Raw genomic sequence first — 18728 nt, forward strand, 5'->3', positions numbered from 1 at the left:
CTGTAATTTTAAATATCTATAAATGAAAAAGGAAATTAGGATGCTGGCATTTTTAACTTTGTTAATCATCTTAAAGCACTTTAATGGGCGGGCTCTTGTTAAACTAAGTCACATCTCCTCTGCATTCATTAATAATACAATGGCAAGTCACAGTTCAAGTTCAAGTTCAAAATACAAACATGCACAAAGAATTGAAGGGATTGTAAAATCAAAATTTCAGAAAAACATTGAAGAGAAATTATCTTGTACAATCTAAAAAATGGTAAAGTTCCCTCAAATCAACATTTTCAATAAACTCTATATGCTATATGCTATTTGCGTAAGCTGCATAAAAGTTGTCCTAGGAAGAGAAGATGCTAGACACTTAACCATTAACTAGCTAAGCAGTCCCAGAATCATCTGAACAATGAAAGAGGCAGGAGAAATTGATTCAATGAATGGCACATCAAATCCAAGAAAAATTGTGTGTCCCATCTGAAATGTAGCTGCATAGTATGAAAAATGAGAACACTGTTAAGGCAGGACAAGTAAGAATGAGCAAAACAAGTGTTGGTGCATTTTAATATTAATTATAAATAAATTGTTAAATTCTTATCAAGTTATGTCACATTGTGGCTTCGTCACATAAAATGAGCCCTAATACAATTGTTTTCCCTCTGTTTCATTCTCAACACCACAGTCTCCTAGGCCCAAGTTTAACCAATAACTTAGCTCTCGAAGTACCAACAGCTGAAAATAAAAGGCTAGATCTTGAGTCTAAGACTTTAGCCTTATGCTGAAAAGTTGGCCCATGATCATTTAAGTATCTCACTTTAGTTCACTGACCTGAAATATTTTGCTGCAAGCACCAATTGCTTGAGGTTATTATGACCATTCCCAGTCAGAAAGATGAAAGGTAATATGATTGCATAAACATAAAAGAACATGAGTTTTTGTTTTGAATTTTCATTTTTAACCAGACATGAAACATGGCAATGATGTCTAGGTAATTAATTGAAGCTAATCCTTCTCTTGTTCTTTGCAATTCATGGACAAATTATAAACTGCATACAATTCATTTTCTTTTATTCAAAAAATTTAACAGGATATTTTAGGAGAGTCATAGCCATAGATACCTGCTATTTGAATTTTTGGTGGTTTGACTACAGGACTGTTAGTGATACAGCAGCAGAACGAAGCGTCACACCATCATCCTCCCATTTAGAACGTGGGGCAGTTGCTCCAGCAATAATTGCCTACATATGAAAGGGAGAAATTGATTTACTTGATGAAATTATTAGACATCAAAATGAAAACAAAATCACTGGCATCATGGTTTTCTAGTGCAGATCAAAATCCTAATTTTTTATCAGAAGGTTCTTGGGCCTTTCAGTAGAATTTTATTGAGTTGATCAACTAATGGGCTGTAGGCACTTATAATATCCATTACAGACACAAAAGCCTGGTACGTACTGGCTATAATTTTTACAAACAAGCATTCTATCACTGAAAAGAAATAGTAACAAACCTTTCCACTGTTAACAGCAGCCATTAATGCTACATGCTGTTCATCTCTACCAAATTCATAGAAGTAATAAGTCCTGAAACAAGTATTTGAACACCAAACATTAGGAAATAAAAGTTCCAAATATTACATGCAAAGGCTTACAAGAAATAGTGATTATATTTTAACATCCTGACCACTCTAAATTTAGTGGAGATACTGATAGAAAATGGATAGTTGAGTCTTAACGTAACCCAATAAAAAATCTGAGCAAATTAGATCCTCTTATTGCTCATAACTGTAGGTGTGGAAAGGTGATAGAACTCGTGCTACATCAATAATTTATTCTTCCACCATTATATAATAATAATAATAAAAAGTTTAATTTTCCTCTTAAGGCCCAACTTCTACTCCGATAGTATTAGATACCAATATTTTCTAACAGCCTGCCATCAACTCAGAAAATAAACTCACCTGAAACCTTCCTCTTCCTTTATTTTTATGGTTCTTGCAGAGTACAAAGTTGAACCACCTGCCATGCAGCATGACTAGCATTCAGAACCAAGACCAGAAAGAGCAGAGGAATATATGTTGACTGCAGGTAGTGGACTGGTAAAAGAATTCAGAGCATTATTACCTGGAACAAAAATTTTTGCTGCCTCCTTCAAAGAACCTAAATCAGTAATATCCTTGGCCTATTCAAGTTAGGAAAGATAAGGTAAGCTTCACAGGGAGTTTACTATGGGAGGTCATAGATGGAACTAAGAAGAATCTTATAATTTGAAAGCCTGATAGACCATAAATGATGGTCTCAATTCCAAGTCATTAAGATATAATTGCCAAATTCTGGACTTCCAGACATAATGCGTAACTAGGGAAGCCAAAATGGAATTCAAATTATACTTGTCACTAATGGTGAGTTCATTCCTTTTGTTTCTACACAAAATATATATAACTGGAAAAAGCCACCTCAAACATTTTTTTGGATCCATCAAGCACTTTAAGACTGGTTGTAGGTGGGCTACATCAATTACAAGGAAAATAAACAATACAAGAAGTCATACCACTTGAGCTATTATGGAATTCAAATTATACTTGTCACTAATGGTGAGTACATTCCTTTTTTTCTACACAAAATATATATAACTGAAAAAAGCCACCTCAAACTTTTTTTGGATCCATCAAGCACTACTTCGTCCATTCCTATTTAAGACTGGTTGTAGGTGGGCTATATCAATTACAAGGAAAATAAACAATACAAGAAGTCATACCACTTGAGCTATTATAGCAATAAAGTTCTCTAAGTAAACATATGTCATATATGGAGAATTGAAATTTCATAACTGTTACTGCACATACCTCTAAGAAGGTGATCTTCAGTTGATTGGATGGGCGAATGACAACGCTCAAAACTTCAGATCTGTGTCAACCAATGACACAAATAAAAATTAAATATCAATGTAGAATACATTTCTAGTACATCTGGTCATGTTTGAATCTCATGCTTTCCCTCTTTTATATTTTCATTGTTCTATCTCATACCTTGATGCTTATATTTCGAGTAATACTACCCAACTTTTCACAAAAATTAACTTTTACTATTCTACTAGAGGAAAGTCAAGCATGTCCAAATAAACAGTATAAAAGATATAGACGTAAAAATTCTGATGCATCTTATCCAAATTAAAAAATAGGAAAAAAAAAAAACCATCAAAAGGGAACTTAAACAAATTATGTACCCATCTGGAGATGAAAATCTCGCTGCAAAAGTCTTTGGCTTTGCTTTATCTCCATATAGAGACAATCCAGCATTGTAATCCTAAACATTGAGCTTCAAATTCAGTTGATTGGGAATTTTTTATATCTTGCAAAACAATAATTAGAGCAGTGTCCTCTCAAAACTCAAGCAAAATATCAACTTCAATAAAATAAATAAATAAAAACAACTTTTGAAACTTCAATATCCAAAGCCTTGTACAGAATGAAAGATCATTTGATGGTGCTTGCAGATAGAAATTTTATATAAAGAACATCCAAAGCATTCAGAGTAACAAAGAAATACATCTAAACTTATTTCAGACAAGCCAAAATTGAATGAGAGTCTCATAACATTGAGGTAGATATGAAAGAGTTGTTCATTTAGCAACCAATGAATACAAACCAATACAGCTGCCTATGGTGTTGATTTCCTAATCAAGATCCACCTCAATTTTATTTACAACTCATACAACCCTTATATTATGCAAGTCATACAATCAAATGGACAAGAATGAAATTTTTAGCAATCTAAAATTCATATTATTTTGGGTTAATTGTACTTTTCCCCGCTTAACTATGGTCCAACTGCAATGTACCCCCTACACTTCAAAACTGAGCAATATCCCCTTTGACTATTAGTAAAAGAACTTTACCCCATGCAATTAGAAATTTAGAATTTCCATAAAATTTAACGATAATGTCAAAATTCTTCAAAAACATGTCTAACAGAAACTTGAGTTTTCCGTTAATTTTAATGTTTAGTAGAAATTCTAACGATCTATTGTAATTAAAGGTGGGACATTGCTAAGTTTTGAAGGGTAATGAACCCAAACTGAGGGCAACAAGTCCAGCCCAACCCAACTAAGGACATGTGAAGATGCCAAAGTAATGCATGGATAAGATCAAGAACAAAGACCAAGACAATCCCAAGAATAGTTCGCTAGTTAATTACAAGTTGTTGTACAATTAGTAAGTTGGTTAAAGAGACAACCTTGGACTTTTCATGATACTTGTTTTGTAAGATCCTTAGTATAAATACTAGGAGTCACGCAACAATTCTCATTAGCTAACATTGACGTAAATTCCCCTACTTTCTCTCTAGGCTCTCTTCTTAATCCCTTCTCTTCCTCTACTTTAGGAGGGTCATAACCTCGAACATAGTCGATTCCTTACTTTCCAATATACTTTCTCATTATAATAACTCATTTCCCTTTCCAAACTTTTAGACCACAAAAAGGTTCATTACATGAAGTTTAGGAAGACTTAGCAACTGTAACATATTTAAGGAGAAAAGTGCAATTTTCCCTTTAAAAGAAGAAAAATTTACCAATTTTCTCTTTTGAGTACTAGACTAATTCAGGTAAAAAGCATGAATTTGAAGAAGCACTGAACCTAGCCTTTGGGTTTAACTTCATAATATTTCACATGGGTTTCTCCACCTATTATTACCATTGAAGATTTTATATTTCCTTAAGCTGCAGCTATGTTTAATGCAAGAACACAAAAAGAAAGACAAATAAGAAGAAAGTGTTGTATTGTATACCTCAGGCTCCGTGATGTCCTCAAATTGTGGAGGGACCCGAATGGCAAAACCACTACCATAGAACTGGAACCAAGACTTGGTGTTTGCAATGCCCGAAAGAGCCGGCTTTGGAGGCTGTGAAGGTTCAGCTGAAGAATGGGCAATTGGGTATGTTGGGGTTAAGGATATGATGAAAAGTGAAGCTGTTTTGAGGAGAAAGAGTCTCTTAGAAGAGGTGTTTGTGGTGGGAATGGTGGGTTTGGGAGTGGTGAGAGTGATGGGTTTATGGGGAAGGTTTGGTGGACGTGGAGATAGGGAGAGGAGAATGGCCATGAGAGAATGAGGATGGTTTTCATGGCTGGTTAAAATTGGAGGGAGACAGGGAGATAATGTGGGACTCACATAGGGGTAGTACTAGTTCTAGTTCTTTTAGTTTTTGTATGTTTCAGGGAGGGTACTTTGGGAATTCGACAAAACTATGGGTGGTTTTGGTCATTTCAATACTGGTCATTTAAAAAAAAAAAAACTTTTTATTTTATTTTATAATAACTTGAGAAATGGTAAATTTAAAACTTGAATTTCTCTTTTATATAAACTTAAGGGACTGTCAATTGAGTTATATAGCTTATTTAAAATTTACAAGAACTTGAGAATGTAGGCACTATTGAATTAAGGTGATGTGTTACAATTGCACAATAAAAATGATGTTAACAATGAAACCATATTGAAATAATGTTATACGAAAGAATTTATCTAAAAAAAAAGAATTAGAAAAATATCATAGGAATTCTCCTTCTGATCAGTGTAAAGATTAGATTATCATTTATCACATTTTTTTTTCTAGGTTGGAAAATTGTACAAAGTCTCTTATAGGTTTTATCACAAGTATAATTAAATGAAGTTGGGTACAAATCCATAAAGAACTTGAAATTTTATATTTACATGTTGGTGAAGGTTAATTCTAATTAATCCATAAAATCAACGGCTTGATTTACTTCTATATAAATAAAGCAAATAATTCTAGGTCTATTTTACTCATAAAATTATCAATATAATTAACTACTCAATTCTAGTTTTTTATATTTCCTATAAAATAGGAATGAAAAATTATTTAATATAGATTATTAACAATTGCCTAGCACTCATTAACATAACTCATGTACAATTATAAGATACAACCTCAAATAATTTATTGTTTGATATCCAAAAATCTTGTAGATCAATTGATTGACATTTCCTAATCTTTTGAAAATATCTAGGTCAAATCCCTTCATCCCATTGTAACACCAACAGTAAATAAAAAATAAAACTATAAAAAAATTTGTTGTTTGCCACCTGAACCAATACCAGGAAAATAGATGTAACTCACATGGACCAAAATGACCTTTTTTTGGGCTTCCATGGCTAATAGACGTTATCCTCTTTCAAATTCACCCACCCAATCCAACACAAATAAATCCAAACCACCCAAAATTCCAAACCAGAAAAATAGAAAACAGAAAAAGAAGATATAGCTAAACTACTATCTTCCTCTCTCTCTCTCTCTCTCTCTCTCTCTCTCCTTTCCCTTCATGCTTCAACATTTGTGAACCTCCTTGCTTTGTCCCATGGAAACCATTCTCTCCCCTCACTCTCTATCCCCTCTCTTCAACCCCAAACCTTCATCTCCAAAGGCCCTTGTGTCCTCTCTCCAACCCAAATCAAACTCTCTTTCTCTCACCAAACCTATTACTTCTAGCCTCAAAAAACACCAACTTCAATCACTAAAGCCATCTTTACCAATACCCACAAGCTGGTTTTCTTATGCCCAACAAGGACTAGCAGCTCTAGCTCTCACTCTAGCACTCAACTTTAGTCCACTCTTGTCTAGTGGCAATGCACTAGCTTCTGAGTTTGATGTACTTAATGAGGGGCCACCTAAAGAAACTTATGTAGTTGATGATGCAGGTGTGCTTAGTCGAGTGACAAGGTCGGACTTGAAAAGGTTGTTGTCTGATTTAGAGTCAAGGAAGAACTTCCATATTAACTTCGTCACTGTTAGAAAGCTTACTGTAAGTTCTTTCCAAAGCTAAAAAGTCTTCGATTCTATGTATTTATTTGTTTATGTAGTGTGAATTTGACTCTTTCTGTAACACCATTTTGATGATATAAAACAAATGGATTGATTAGTTATCTACATTATATTAATTCACCAACTTTTATTTGGTTTTCAAGAAAATCTTAAATCTTAGATTCAAGCCTGTGTTCCTTTCTTGATAATTGATATCTTATCTTATGCATTATGAATCTATGATCCTATTAGACTCATTCAAGTGCCTGAAGATCTAAGGTTTAGAGTCTTATTTCTTTTTTACATATCAATAAACAATGAGAATGGTTAATAATTTGTATGAAGTGTTAAAATTTACAGCAAAGCTTTGTACATTGTCTGGTAAAACATGATTTTCAAGACCACAAGTGCACTGAGATATTTATTTTGGATTTAAAAGTTGTGAAATTTGGTTGCAGAGCAAAGCTGATGCTTTTGAGTATGCTGACCAAGTTTTGGAGCGTTGGTATCCCTCAGTTGAAGAGGGGAATGATAAGGGCATAGTTGTGCTTGTTACCAGTCAAAAGGAAGGGGCAATAACAGGTGGACCTGCATTTGTCCAAGCTGTTGGAGAAACTATTCTTGATGCCACTGTATCAGAAAACCTTCCTGGTAACCTTGAATTTAGTTCTCATTCTTTATGATAATTTCAATTTTATCTGCAACTTCTTCTATGTGAGGACAATGGTTCTAATTATGTGCATTCTAAACAACATAAAAGTTTGGTTGAAAAAAATGCTTTGCATAAGCCATGGGGAAAAAATAGAATTCAGATACTACAGAAATACTTTATAGGCAAAGAAAATTAGAGGGTTTTACTAATGGAACTATAAATTACAAAATAGTAATCTGCATACAATCCGGAGAACCCACTTTATAATGGTCCACCCAATGTGGCTGGGGAGCTACCAGAATAATTGGCATAGAACTTAACCGGGTCAAAGATTGCATCATATCAGAGTTTCATAGCACAGTCTGAGATGCTCTTTCATCACTTAAATGTTGTTAGAAAATGCTCTTAACACTTGGGACAGACGTTATCACTGGAAGTTTCTCCCCGCTATGCCAAACAATAATGAAAGCATAGACAACCTCTTTTACCTACCAGGGTACTTGGCCTGCTGCAACTTCTGATTTTGGAGTTTTTTTGGCTATGTGAAGCTTAATTTTACTACTTTGAGGAAGTTAGTCACGTCTTAAAATTTCGTCAAAGTGGCACTATGTGAAACCATCCAAAATCTTCTGCTTGTGCTTGATGGAGTTTCTCTACTAACTTTCTATTGTCCAAAAGAGTAGTAATGAGATATAATGTGGGGGCCAGATTCAATTTTCTAAGGACTCTTAAAAAACATGCTAGAATCAGGTGCTTTCTGGATGGAGGCCTCTTCAATTTTCGAAGACATTTTCAAGCCATCCAATTTGAGCTACTTTTCCTAATTTTGTGTTTCTGAAAACTTCCTAGAAATGGTGGTTGGTCCTCACATTTGATGTGTCCTATCATGGAATTAGGAAGATGTGTACAGAATCCCTCGATATGGAGACCCAGATTAGAAATAAGATTTCGATAGAGTATACCAACTGCTTGCCACAATAAGCCAAGGAAAATTACACCAGCCTTGAGGATATTGATAAATAAAGAGCAGAATACAGATCTATAAATTTCCTTTTTATGTTTAGCAAAACTTAACCATGGAATTGAGTTTTTTCTCTGTTCTTTGTCACACCTTACAGGAGCACTTTTGACCCAAGACTTGGCCAAGTAAACTCCCCCACGTTTTAGGAGATGATGCTACAAAAATTAGCAATTGTTATGCTCTTTTAATAAAGGCTACTCAGTTACAAACATAAACACTGCCTACTGACACACAAACACCATATCTAAATAATCGTTTCTCTAAAAATTCCAACACCATTTTTCCCACATTGTAATGTTATGATTAGAGACATTCTAGGCTCCTACTCTAATTCATACATTGGGTAGACATTAAGAAATTGACATAATAGTCACAGCCTGAGAGCTTTAAATTAAAAGAATTCTGTACGATTTTGATTTTCAATTTTATTTTGTTCAGATGAAGTTACAATTAGTTTTTATTTTGGATGAATATCTGTCCAAAAGTTCCATGTACTTGCTATTGGTGTCCACTGCTTCAGATGATACAGTTGAGATATAGGATGCAATCAAAGAATCCGTAGAAGTAAACTTTTGGGATCTTCCTTCAATGATGTGTAGCAGTATATTCTTACTACTCTTTTAAAAAAAGATATTGCAGTAATGGTGATAAAAATATTGGATTTGTAATTGCAGTATTGGCTACAGAAGAAAAGTACAATGAAGCTGTCTACAGCAGTGCCAAAAGGCTAGTAGCTGCCATCGATGGGCTTCCTGATCCTGGAGGGCCTACGTTTAAAGACAATAAACGTGAATCTAATTTCAAAACCAAGGAAGAGACTGAAGAGAAGCGGGGACAGTTCTCTCTTGTAGTTGGAGGTTTGTTAGTGATTGCCTTTGTTGTTCCTATGGCACAATACTATGCTTATGTCTCAAGGAAGTAATGCCATTTGTAATACTAAATTCTTCTATTAAATTACTTCATTTAATATTCGTAACAACGTGTAACATTCTGTTGTACAAATGATCATGTTAAAAGTTTTCATGAGAAACTCAATCAGAAAGTAAGAACAGAGTTTTGTTTATAATTGTAATATATGTGTTCGACAACTTCAGTAATCTACATTCACTTTCTCGATATGGAATGCTTAGACATTGATGCCAATAAATGTGTGAATTTCAAGTTGGACGGCCTTCATGCAATTCAAGTATGGAATGACCTATCTGTGATGCCATGAGAAGAAACACAATGTGAACTACCTGACCCATTATGGCTACATCTCCAAAATCAGGCAGGACCTTTGCTATTTTTAAACATATATCTTTCTACTAGATTTATCAAGATAGCTAGGTAAGTAAAGAAATTGAAGTTAATGTCTGACCAAGCGGACGCACGAGAGGGTACACTCAATCTTCGATATGGCATTGAAGATCCCATAAAGCCAGGGGCGGCTCTGAATAGAGTTCAGGGTGATCATAGGATCACTCTAACTTGGAAAAAATAATAATTATTATGTATAAATTTTAATAAAATTATGATTTTTTAATCCTTAAAAAAATTTTGTGACCCTCTAAATTTTTTTTAGGTCCAACATAATTAAACTTTAGACAAAATTTGGCAACAAACTTGGTTGTAGATTAAGGCTACAACTCTAATCAATATTTTTTTATTGGATGTAAATTTTAACAAATTCACCATTTAATTACATTTTCTTATTATATTTTCCGTACTTGCAAAATTTCAAGAAGAGAAAAAATCAATAGCTATGTCATTAATCATACGTTTAAATTTCAAATTTTTGTAATTTAAAATTATACCTAAAAAATAAATTTAGGGATTGAATAGTAAATAACATCCGATTGACATGAAATTTGACACGTGTTTTAAGAACATAGAGAACATGAAATTTATGTTGTTGGATTTTCAAAATATATAGTAATGTTAATTTGTTTAGTGAGAGTTGTAGCCTTAAGCTACAACTAAATTTGTAGCCAAACTTTGACCTTAAACTTTGGTCCCCTTAACAATATATTAGGTCCTTAAAAAAAAGTCCAAAAAAACTTTTATTTAACTAAACTTTTGAAGAGATGTAGCTTGCAACATTGATAATGAAATTATCATGTAACAATTTAAAAAAAAAAATTGTAGAAAGAAATTATAGGACTTTACGTGTTTTGCATGAGTGTGTTTTTTCAATATGGGGAAGTATCTTTTGAGTCGGAAGACTTAAAAAGAAAGCAATGGCATGTATGTGAAAGGTTCCTTTGTTTGCATTGTTTTGCCTGATATGGATTTTGACTGACCCCAATGTTTGAGGTTGAAATAAGTTCAGTTTTAAAAACTGCAGTTAACATTGAAATATAAAAACCATGCATTGAGTTCTAAGCTATAAATTTTTGGTGAGAGTTATGCATCGCTATGTCATTTGATGAAGTGTACTCGGTGTTTACAAAAAATACCACTTCTGAGAAGTGGATTATTACTTACAGAAGTTAATGGATCAGGGAAGAAAAGAATAAGGTGAGTATAATAAAAAGAATATTAGATATTTAGAACATGAGATTCTCAAAGAATGGCGGATCAGAGTATTTTCCAGTTAGTATTTCTGATGAGACATGATCATTTGCAGCCTGAGTGTAATGAATTCCATCCCAACTGATATACTTAGAGCTATCGGAGCACCCTTTGACCGTGACTGAGGTCCCGTTCAAGATCTTAGTTTGCCCACAGGAAATGCGACTGTCATAGTTCAATGGTGGACCTCCATACCCACAGCAGGCCCTAATAGGGTGTTCAAATCCTGCAAATCAATATCACCAAAATTTCAAGAATGTATCATGATTATAACATAAAGAAATTAGTCTTTGAGGCTTGATACCAAGCCAACTCAATAATTTCATTACATTTAGAATTATTTTCTATGAACCACATGAATACGAGTACCGACATAGGGAAATGCCAATTTTTGAAAAATTAGGACACAAGTATGGCAAAAATACGCATATTCATTAATTATTAAATATATTTTTGTTTTAATTTTTAAATATTGTTAAGCATTTATTTTTTTTCTTATAATGTTAAACATATATCAATTTAAGAGCAAAAAAGAATAGTAAAGTAAATTCATGACTAATATATGGTGTTTAGAAATTAGAATACAAACCAACCAAGAATAAAATCTAAAAGAGTAAATAAAAGATAATTATTTATTATATTTTTTTGAGAATCAAAAGATAATTAGATAAGTGTTCAAAATTATAACTAAAAAGAAGTAAAAGATAAGTGTTCCCCCTGTGTCCCACAATTTTTTCAAAAAAAAGAAAAAGAAAAAAAGACACGGCTAGAATAGAGGTGAGAAAGTGTCCCAAGCGTGTCTTATATCTACAAAGGTATGACACCTTAAATAAAATGTTTGTGCTTTCTATATTGTTTTAAATGATTCTCAATATGGAGGCAGTCTAGGTACAACAATAATATTCTTCTAAAAAAAAAAGGTACAACAATAATATTTCATCTTATTATGTTATAAGAAATGAAGATTGGAAAGTGGTGTATTGCCCATGAAACAAAACAAGACTGATGAATAATACAAGACTGATGAATAATAATATTATGGGTCCTTGGAAGGGAAGTGGATTTATGCCATTTTGTTATTACTTTCCATGGAACTATCTCTATAATAATAATAATAATAATAATATATAAAATTTGTTAAGCTTCTAATTGCACCATCTAATTTGTTATGTCATTAGTCACATAATCATTCTTTTTCTTATTTATTTTTTACTTCTAATTTTTTAACAATATTAAATATATAAATAGATTGATTTTAAACATTCATCTTGAGTAGTTTTAACTTTACATATAATTTTGCATTTTACATATTCATCTAATTTAATTTAGATGTTTATAACTAAAATATAAAATCACTAAAGAATCAAAAATAAAAACATTGTCTATTCATATAGTATATAATTAGTAGTAGATGAAAATTTTAATATAAAAATAAATTAAATATATATTAAATTATTTATTTATAGAGAACACAAAGTTTCAATAATTAAAAAAAGAAAGCAGTATGACATTTTTTATTTTAGTTATAAAAAAAAAAATTCTTGCTCTTGGTAGGTTTGGTCAAGGGTTATATAAAAAAAAAAACAAGGGCATTTCTTAATTAATAATTTAATATATCTAAAATGAAATTTTCTTATAAAAAATACTTTAATTACAGATGACTAATTTAATATATAGTTTTACAAATATTTTAGAAAATATACTATAATATTTTATAAGAAAATAATTACATTCTCAAGCAGGGTTGCCAGTTTGGATAAAAACATGAGGTTTCAATTAGTCCAACGTACAAAGGGGTAAAAGGTAACATTCAAAAAGTTTAGGGAGGTAAATTGATAAGTGATAACAGGCTTAACAGCCCTAACTAAATAGGTAGGTATTTTATTATGTACCATTATGATACAATAACTGAATTATTTGTATTTTAAAAATGCCAATTGAATGAAAGATTATGATCTACAAAAATTAAGAGAATGTTCTGTCCTTCTATTTCTAAACTAAAATAGGTGTAAGAATACTAATGGCCCGTTTAAATGGAGGAGAGAAGGAGGGGAGTAAAGGGGAGTAAAGTAAACTTTGCTGAAAATATACTAATTTTGGGTCAAATCTAGTCTACTCTACTTTCCCTCTCTCCCTCTCAATCCAAACAGATTATAAAGTACCCAGAATAGAAATACTAACCATATTGGGAGTAATTTGCGATGAGGTTGTATTTAATAGTAAAGATGTCCACGTATGCGAAATTTGCATCTGAATATTTTCCCTCTAATTTTTTAGAAAGAGCAAGAAGCTGCTTATTGAAGGCTTTAGCACCTTGATTATGTTGACTGACACATCCATACTCATCAAGCTTTGATTCGTCAGTTCCAAATATGGCTACATTTTGAGGCAAGCATCCGAGAGGACCCGTGTTGTGTATCCAAAAATTTCTAGCACCTTGCTCATATAGTTTCTGAAAAAAAAAAATCAAATTCATCAAGTATTGGATGAGAATTCAATGCTCCGCTGATTTGCAGTTTATGTTAGCTAGTGATCATTGTCAATAAGCTTACCTCTATTCCTGTCTCAAACTCAGCCAAAATTTCTGGAATTGAAGCAATTATTTGGTCCAATGATTTGGAAAAAAATGCACTGGCAATATCATTCTGGCCTATATCAAACGTGTAAAGCCCCTTCTCAAAAAAATCTTTTTTTGGGAGACGCTTGCCAAGTTTCTTACCTGCACAAAGTTTTAAGAGAAAAAATTACTCATTAATCTGAAAATATTCATTATGTTTCTTTCCTAGAAGCAATATGTTTTGCCACTGCAAGTTTCAAAATTGGAAGCCTAGACATTGATGAACCATGCAAATACCTTTAGGTAGCAATTCCAATTCAAGAACCCGAGCTTTAAGTCTTTGAAACTGAGCCACCTGAATGCCTAATGAGAATGGGCTGGCAGATCCTGTTATTGGACGTATAGCTGATGCTGCAGCTGCAAAGTTGCACCCTTTTCGGAAATTTGGTGTGCCAATGGAATCCAAATAGGCATTTAGAAATGGCAGGTCCATTGATCTTACTGCAATATTATAACCCAAAAAAATTAAGAAAACAAGCTAAGGAATTTAAAAATCACTCAGTGATCAATGAGACAATAAACTTGAGAACAGAGGAAAACAGAGTTGGGAAAACTATATTAGAACACAGCTATCATGGAACAGAAATTACCGAGAAAATCAATGATGAGACGGCCATCACAGTATCTTCCAGATGGCTTATGAAAGTAATTCTGTCCATTAGGAGGGAGAAGGGTCTCAATCCCGGTGGCGACAAGCTCACCAGTGTCAGAATTTGAGTCACCAAAATTGAAAATAGCAGGGAAGTCGGAGACAATGGATTTGGCAAGAGGTAAGAAAATGGAGACTAAAGTGAGAATATGGAGAATGCAGATCTTGCTAGCCATGGCTTGATGCAGACTGTTTTAAGGCTAGGATAGGTTTTAGAAAGGGATAGGTTGATAGCTCTAAGTTGTGTTGAAGGGAATGAAATAATGTCAATTCTTCAAGAATACTTTCTTGGAAACGAAGCTCTCAAGGCTTATTCAAAAAACCACTGTACTTTACAATTGTGAGGCTATTTATAGATGTATAGCCTCAGTTTAGTCTCTAGGAGTTCTAATTAACTCAGCCAATAAGCTGTAAGTTATATTACAATAGGTCTATAACTAACTTGGCTTCTATTTTATCCAATACAGCTTGTTACAAAAGACTAATTGTTACAATTACTACGGGTAAACTAAAAAAGCTACTACACCATATTGATATTGTATTTTGTATGCCACTTTTTGCGTGCCAAAATCCTAATTTGTATACAAATATTACCATTTTGAAGGGAATACTAAAAATTTGGAATTTTTCTTGATTGAATGTCACATTGACCATTTTGCATGTTTGAGGTCAAAATAACCAAAATGCCTTGACCAAAAGTAAAAAATTCACCTAAACGCTAAATTTCATCATTTTTCTCCGAAATTAATATTTTTAAACATTGTTCAAAAATTTGATCACGTTTGACCTCAATTTGACCAAAAATCTAACCATTTGATCAAGGTGAATTTGAGCTCATATCATGGATAATTAAATTCCCTTTAATTTGACAATTCACCAGCCCATAACGGATTTAAAATATGCAAGATATCGCAAAAACAATTAAAAAGGTGCTCTACACTTGGTCTTTTTTTTTTTTTTTTTATAAATAACGTGTCATAAAGCTTTATTATAGTTTAATCTCATTGAATTATAATCGAACAATAATGGATTGACCCAAATGAGGAGTCTTGGAAAGGTCTTGTGATGACTTTCAATTTGGTAAGCTTGAATTGCTAGAATTTCTTTGAATTAAAAAGAATTTATCAAAATGTCAAGAAAGGATTTTTCAAATAAACTGTGTTTAATCCTATTTTCCATAGTATCAAACTTGCTCAATTCGAACATTGGCACCAAAAGGCAAGGATCCTTAAAAAAAATAGACATCATAAGTTTTCAACAACTTGCAAAACAGAGGCCAGAAAGTAAAAAACTATAAAAAGAAAAGTGAAAATAGGCCAAAATAACGAAAACCTTCTCTTTTTATGTTTGTTGTATTGAGCTCGGGATTGTCATTCTTGGACTAACATGACATTTCTATATCTATGTTCACATGCTTGTTTTCTTTTGCCACATGCCATGCTAACTTTGAATATATTTCAATGATTATGATGCTTGATTGGTTTGCATGCTTCATAATACACATTGTGATATGAGTCTATGAGATTCTTGTTTAGGTTCATCGAAACCTCAAATTTTTTGTTTGAAAGTACCCATCTTTTGCATGAAAGTTTCTCTCTTTGGTAATAAAAATTGCACCTTTGCATGAAAGCTCACATATTTATATTAAAGTTTGCATTTCTAGCATCAAAGTTTGCATATTCACATTGAAGGTTGCATCTTGATATTAAAGCTTACATTTTCATATGAAAGTTTACATATTTGCATTAAGAGCTTTAATTTTGCATGAAAGCTCTAATCTTTGCATTGAAATATCAATCTTTGCATTCAAGATTGCACCTTGGCATGGAGTTTAAACATTTTTTTCATAAAGATGACATCTTTACCTTAAAGTTTCTATTTCTACATTAAATTTGACACCTTTACATCAAAACTTCCATTTTTTTTCCATTAGGTGTTAATCTTTACATGAAGGTTTCTACTTTTGCATGCTTTTGTTCATTTTGCACGACCACAATTGATTTATGTCTGTTGCTGCTTATGTCATTCATGACATTTTTGAAAATGATGCTTGGATTGTATGGCTATTTGGATTTGATGATATAATTTCTGTGATGTAAATGTGATATATATATAGTTCCTCCTCTTTGGACATACACATGGATTTACCTATTAACTCCATAGTTAATATTGTAGATCCATGGTCCCATAGCAAATGGCTTGGAAAAGAGCATCATTTTTCTATAAATAATTTAAAAAAACCAAAAATGATAGTTTTCACAAAGTTAATGTAAAAATGGGTTTCCATCAATAAAATTTTTTCAAGGTTTTCAAATACAACATTCTGAGATTTTCATTATAAAATAAATAAATAAAAAACCTCTCTGTGGACATTTTTACTAAAAATTTATGAGATTTTTACAAAAACCCCTTTATGGAATTTTTTTTTTGAGTGTCATGTGCCAACTGAAACCCACACGTTAACAAGGAAGACAAGTGCATGATTTCTGACCAAAGAGTGGTATTAAATTAGTAACTTTGTCATCTTTCCCAGTGCATGATTTCTGATCAAAGACAACTCCCATTAATTTATTAGTATTTTATTAGTGTCCAAATGACCAAAAGAAAAACCATCCCATTATATTACTTTAATGCTTATTAGTCTTGAAGAAAGTTGGGACCCTCTTGGTGACTAATCTAAGGGTCCAGTTAATGTGTGCTTTAAGGGCATATGTTTAATAAATCATTTAATCTAATACCATCAGCAATGATAAATGTGTCTACGGCAAAAAAATTTCACAATTTTTTTTTTCCATAAACTATTGACATGTTATGATTAAAGAATTATAAAAGAAAAGTCAATGGTCACACTATGTGAAAGTAAATATTACTTTAATCATAACTTGTCAACTTAATAAGCCGTTAATAAAAATATATAAACAACAGCTGTCCTTAGCATTGCTCATCTTAAGCCTACCTTGCACAAGCTATTATGTAGGCAGCTAGTCAGATCACGCAAATTAAATACAGCCTAGCGTTTGGATTTGCTAATTAAACAATGCAAGAGTGAACATGGCAAGCAAGAAAACAAAAAAAACCTCAAACAAATTTTGGTAGAAGATGATTATCATGCTTATGCAGTTCAATATTATAGAGTATCAGCACGCTAACCGCTTAAATAACCTAACATTTCACATATAATATTAACAAACTAGCAAATTAGTCTAGATATTCATATGGATGCTTAAACCAAATAAAGCAATACATCTTTTGATAATAATAATAATAAAGATTTCTTTAAAATATCCTCTATTCAATATTAAAGGTGATATGAATTTTGTTGGGGGGGGGGGGGGGTTTATGATAAAGGATTAGACTTTTAATAGAAATCTAACCTATAAGGACAATGATGAAGGATTAGACTTTTTGTACCATGAATATACTGCTGTTGCAGCACACAAAAGGCTGCTGCTACTGCACAGCCAAATTACACACAAATGTAGATGTACCAGCATCATGGCTGGTGCAAGACAGAGAGCTAGCTAGGCCTGCTTTCACTTGTATGTTGACTACCATAGTTTATGATAACTATTACAATTGAAGTTTGTTTGGTGTGTTGTGCATTGGAAGTTTTGCCTTCAAATTATGGTAAGCCAATAGGACCCAGCGCCAAGGAGACCCACATAAATAAAGGCAATTCCATATTTTTTCCTGTCCAACGCCAACTGGAGGGGTAGCATGGGTTATGATTATAGGCCATACACGCTTGCAGTTGGAGTTGGAGGTTTGTTAGTGATTGCCTTTGTTGTTCCTATGGCACAATACTATGCTTATGTCTCTAGGACGTAATGACATCTGTTATACTAAATTTGCTCATATTTTATTTAATACAGCTTGCTAAAAAAAGACTAATTGTTACAATTACAACTGGTAAACTAAAAAAGCTACTACATAATGTTGATACTATATTTTATATGCGTCCTTTTGCGTGCCCAAATCCTAATTTGTATACGAAAATTACCATTTTGATCCTAGGACTAAGGGAATACTAAAAATATTGGAATTTATCTTGGGTGTTGAATTGCACAATTTTGCATGTTTGAGGCCAAAATGACCAAAATGTCATTGTTGAACAATCTTTGACCCAAAAAAAAAAATCACCTAAATGCTAAATTTCATTATTTTATGTCAAAATTAATATTTTCAAACAATTTTCAAAAGTTTGACCTCAATTTGACCAAAAATATAACCATCTAATCGGGTTGAATTTGAGCACATGTCATAGATAATTAAATTCCCTTTTGACACGAGCCAATAGCAGATTTAAAACGAGCAAGATGTTATGAAAACGATGAAAAAGTGCTTGACACTTACTCTCTTGTTTTAATAACTAGTCATAAAGCTTGATTATAGTTTAATCTCATTGAATTACAATAGAATGATA

At 32.5% G+C, this 18728-nt stretch overlaps 3 protein-coding genes across 3 annotated transcripts; 1 reads left to right on the forward strand and 2 right to left on the reverse strand.

Annotated features, from left to right (window-relative positions):
• Positions 1-200: 200 nt before the first annotated feature.
• Positions 201-5179, reverse strand: LOC142627399 (uncharacterized). Its single transcript, XM_075801252.1, has 8 exons — positions 4785-5179; positions 3223-3302; positions 2843-2903; positions 2121-2178; positions 1958-2015; positions 1508-1580; positions 1116-1235; positions 201-485 (listed from the first exon to the last, which is right to left on the reverse strand). Exons 1-7 carry the CDS (start codon positions 5094-5096, stop codon positions 1143-1145), a joined length of 735 nt encoding a protein of 244 aa, XP_075657367.1. The 5' UTR covers positions 5097-5179; the 3' UTR covers positions 201-485; positions 1116-1142.
• A 1024-nt stretch (positions 5180-6203) lies between these two features.
• LOC142626926 (UPF0603 protein At1g54780, chloroplastic) lies at positions 6204-9558 on the forward strand. The gene is made up of 3 exons (XM_075800655.1): positions 6204-6814; positions 7272-7464; positions 9161-9558. The coding sequence occupies exons 1-3, from the start codon at positions 6371-6373 to the stop codon at positions 9406-9408; spliced, it is 885 nt and encodes a 294-aa protein (XP_075656770.1). The 5' UTR covers positions 6204-6370; the 3' UTR covers positions 9409-9558.
• Positions 9559-10921: 1363 nt separating this feature from the next.
• On the reverse strand, positions 10922-14575 carry LOC142630045 (GDSL esterase/lipase At1g54790-like). Its single transcript, XM_075804115.1, has 5 exons — positions 14247-14575; positions 13894-14097; positions 13592-13758; positions 13221-13491; positions 10922-11265 (listed from the first exon to the last, which is right to left on the reverse strand). Exons 1-5 carry the CDS (start codon positions 14479-14481, stop codon positions 11015-11017), a joined length of 1128 nt encoding a protein of 375 aa, XP_075660230.1. The 5' UTR covers positions 14482-14575; the 3' UTR covers positions 10922-11014.
• Positions 14576-18728: the final 4153 nt, after the last annotated feature.

Source organism: Castanea sativa, chromosome 3 (genome assembly GCF_040712315.1).
Source record: "Castanea sativa cultivar Marrone di Chiusa Pesio chromosome 3, ASM4071231v1".
Classification (NCBI taxonomy): Eukaryota; Viridiplantae; Streptophyta; class Magnoliopsida; order Fagales; family Fagaceae; genus Castanea; species Castanea sativa.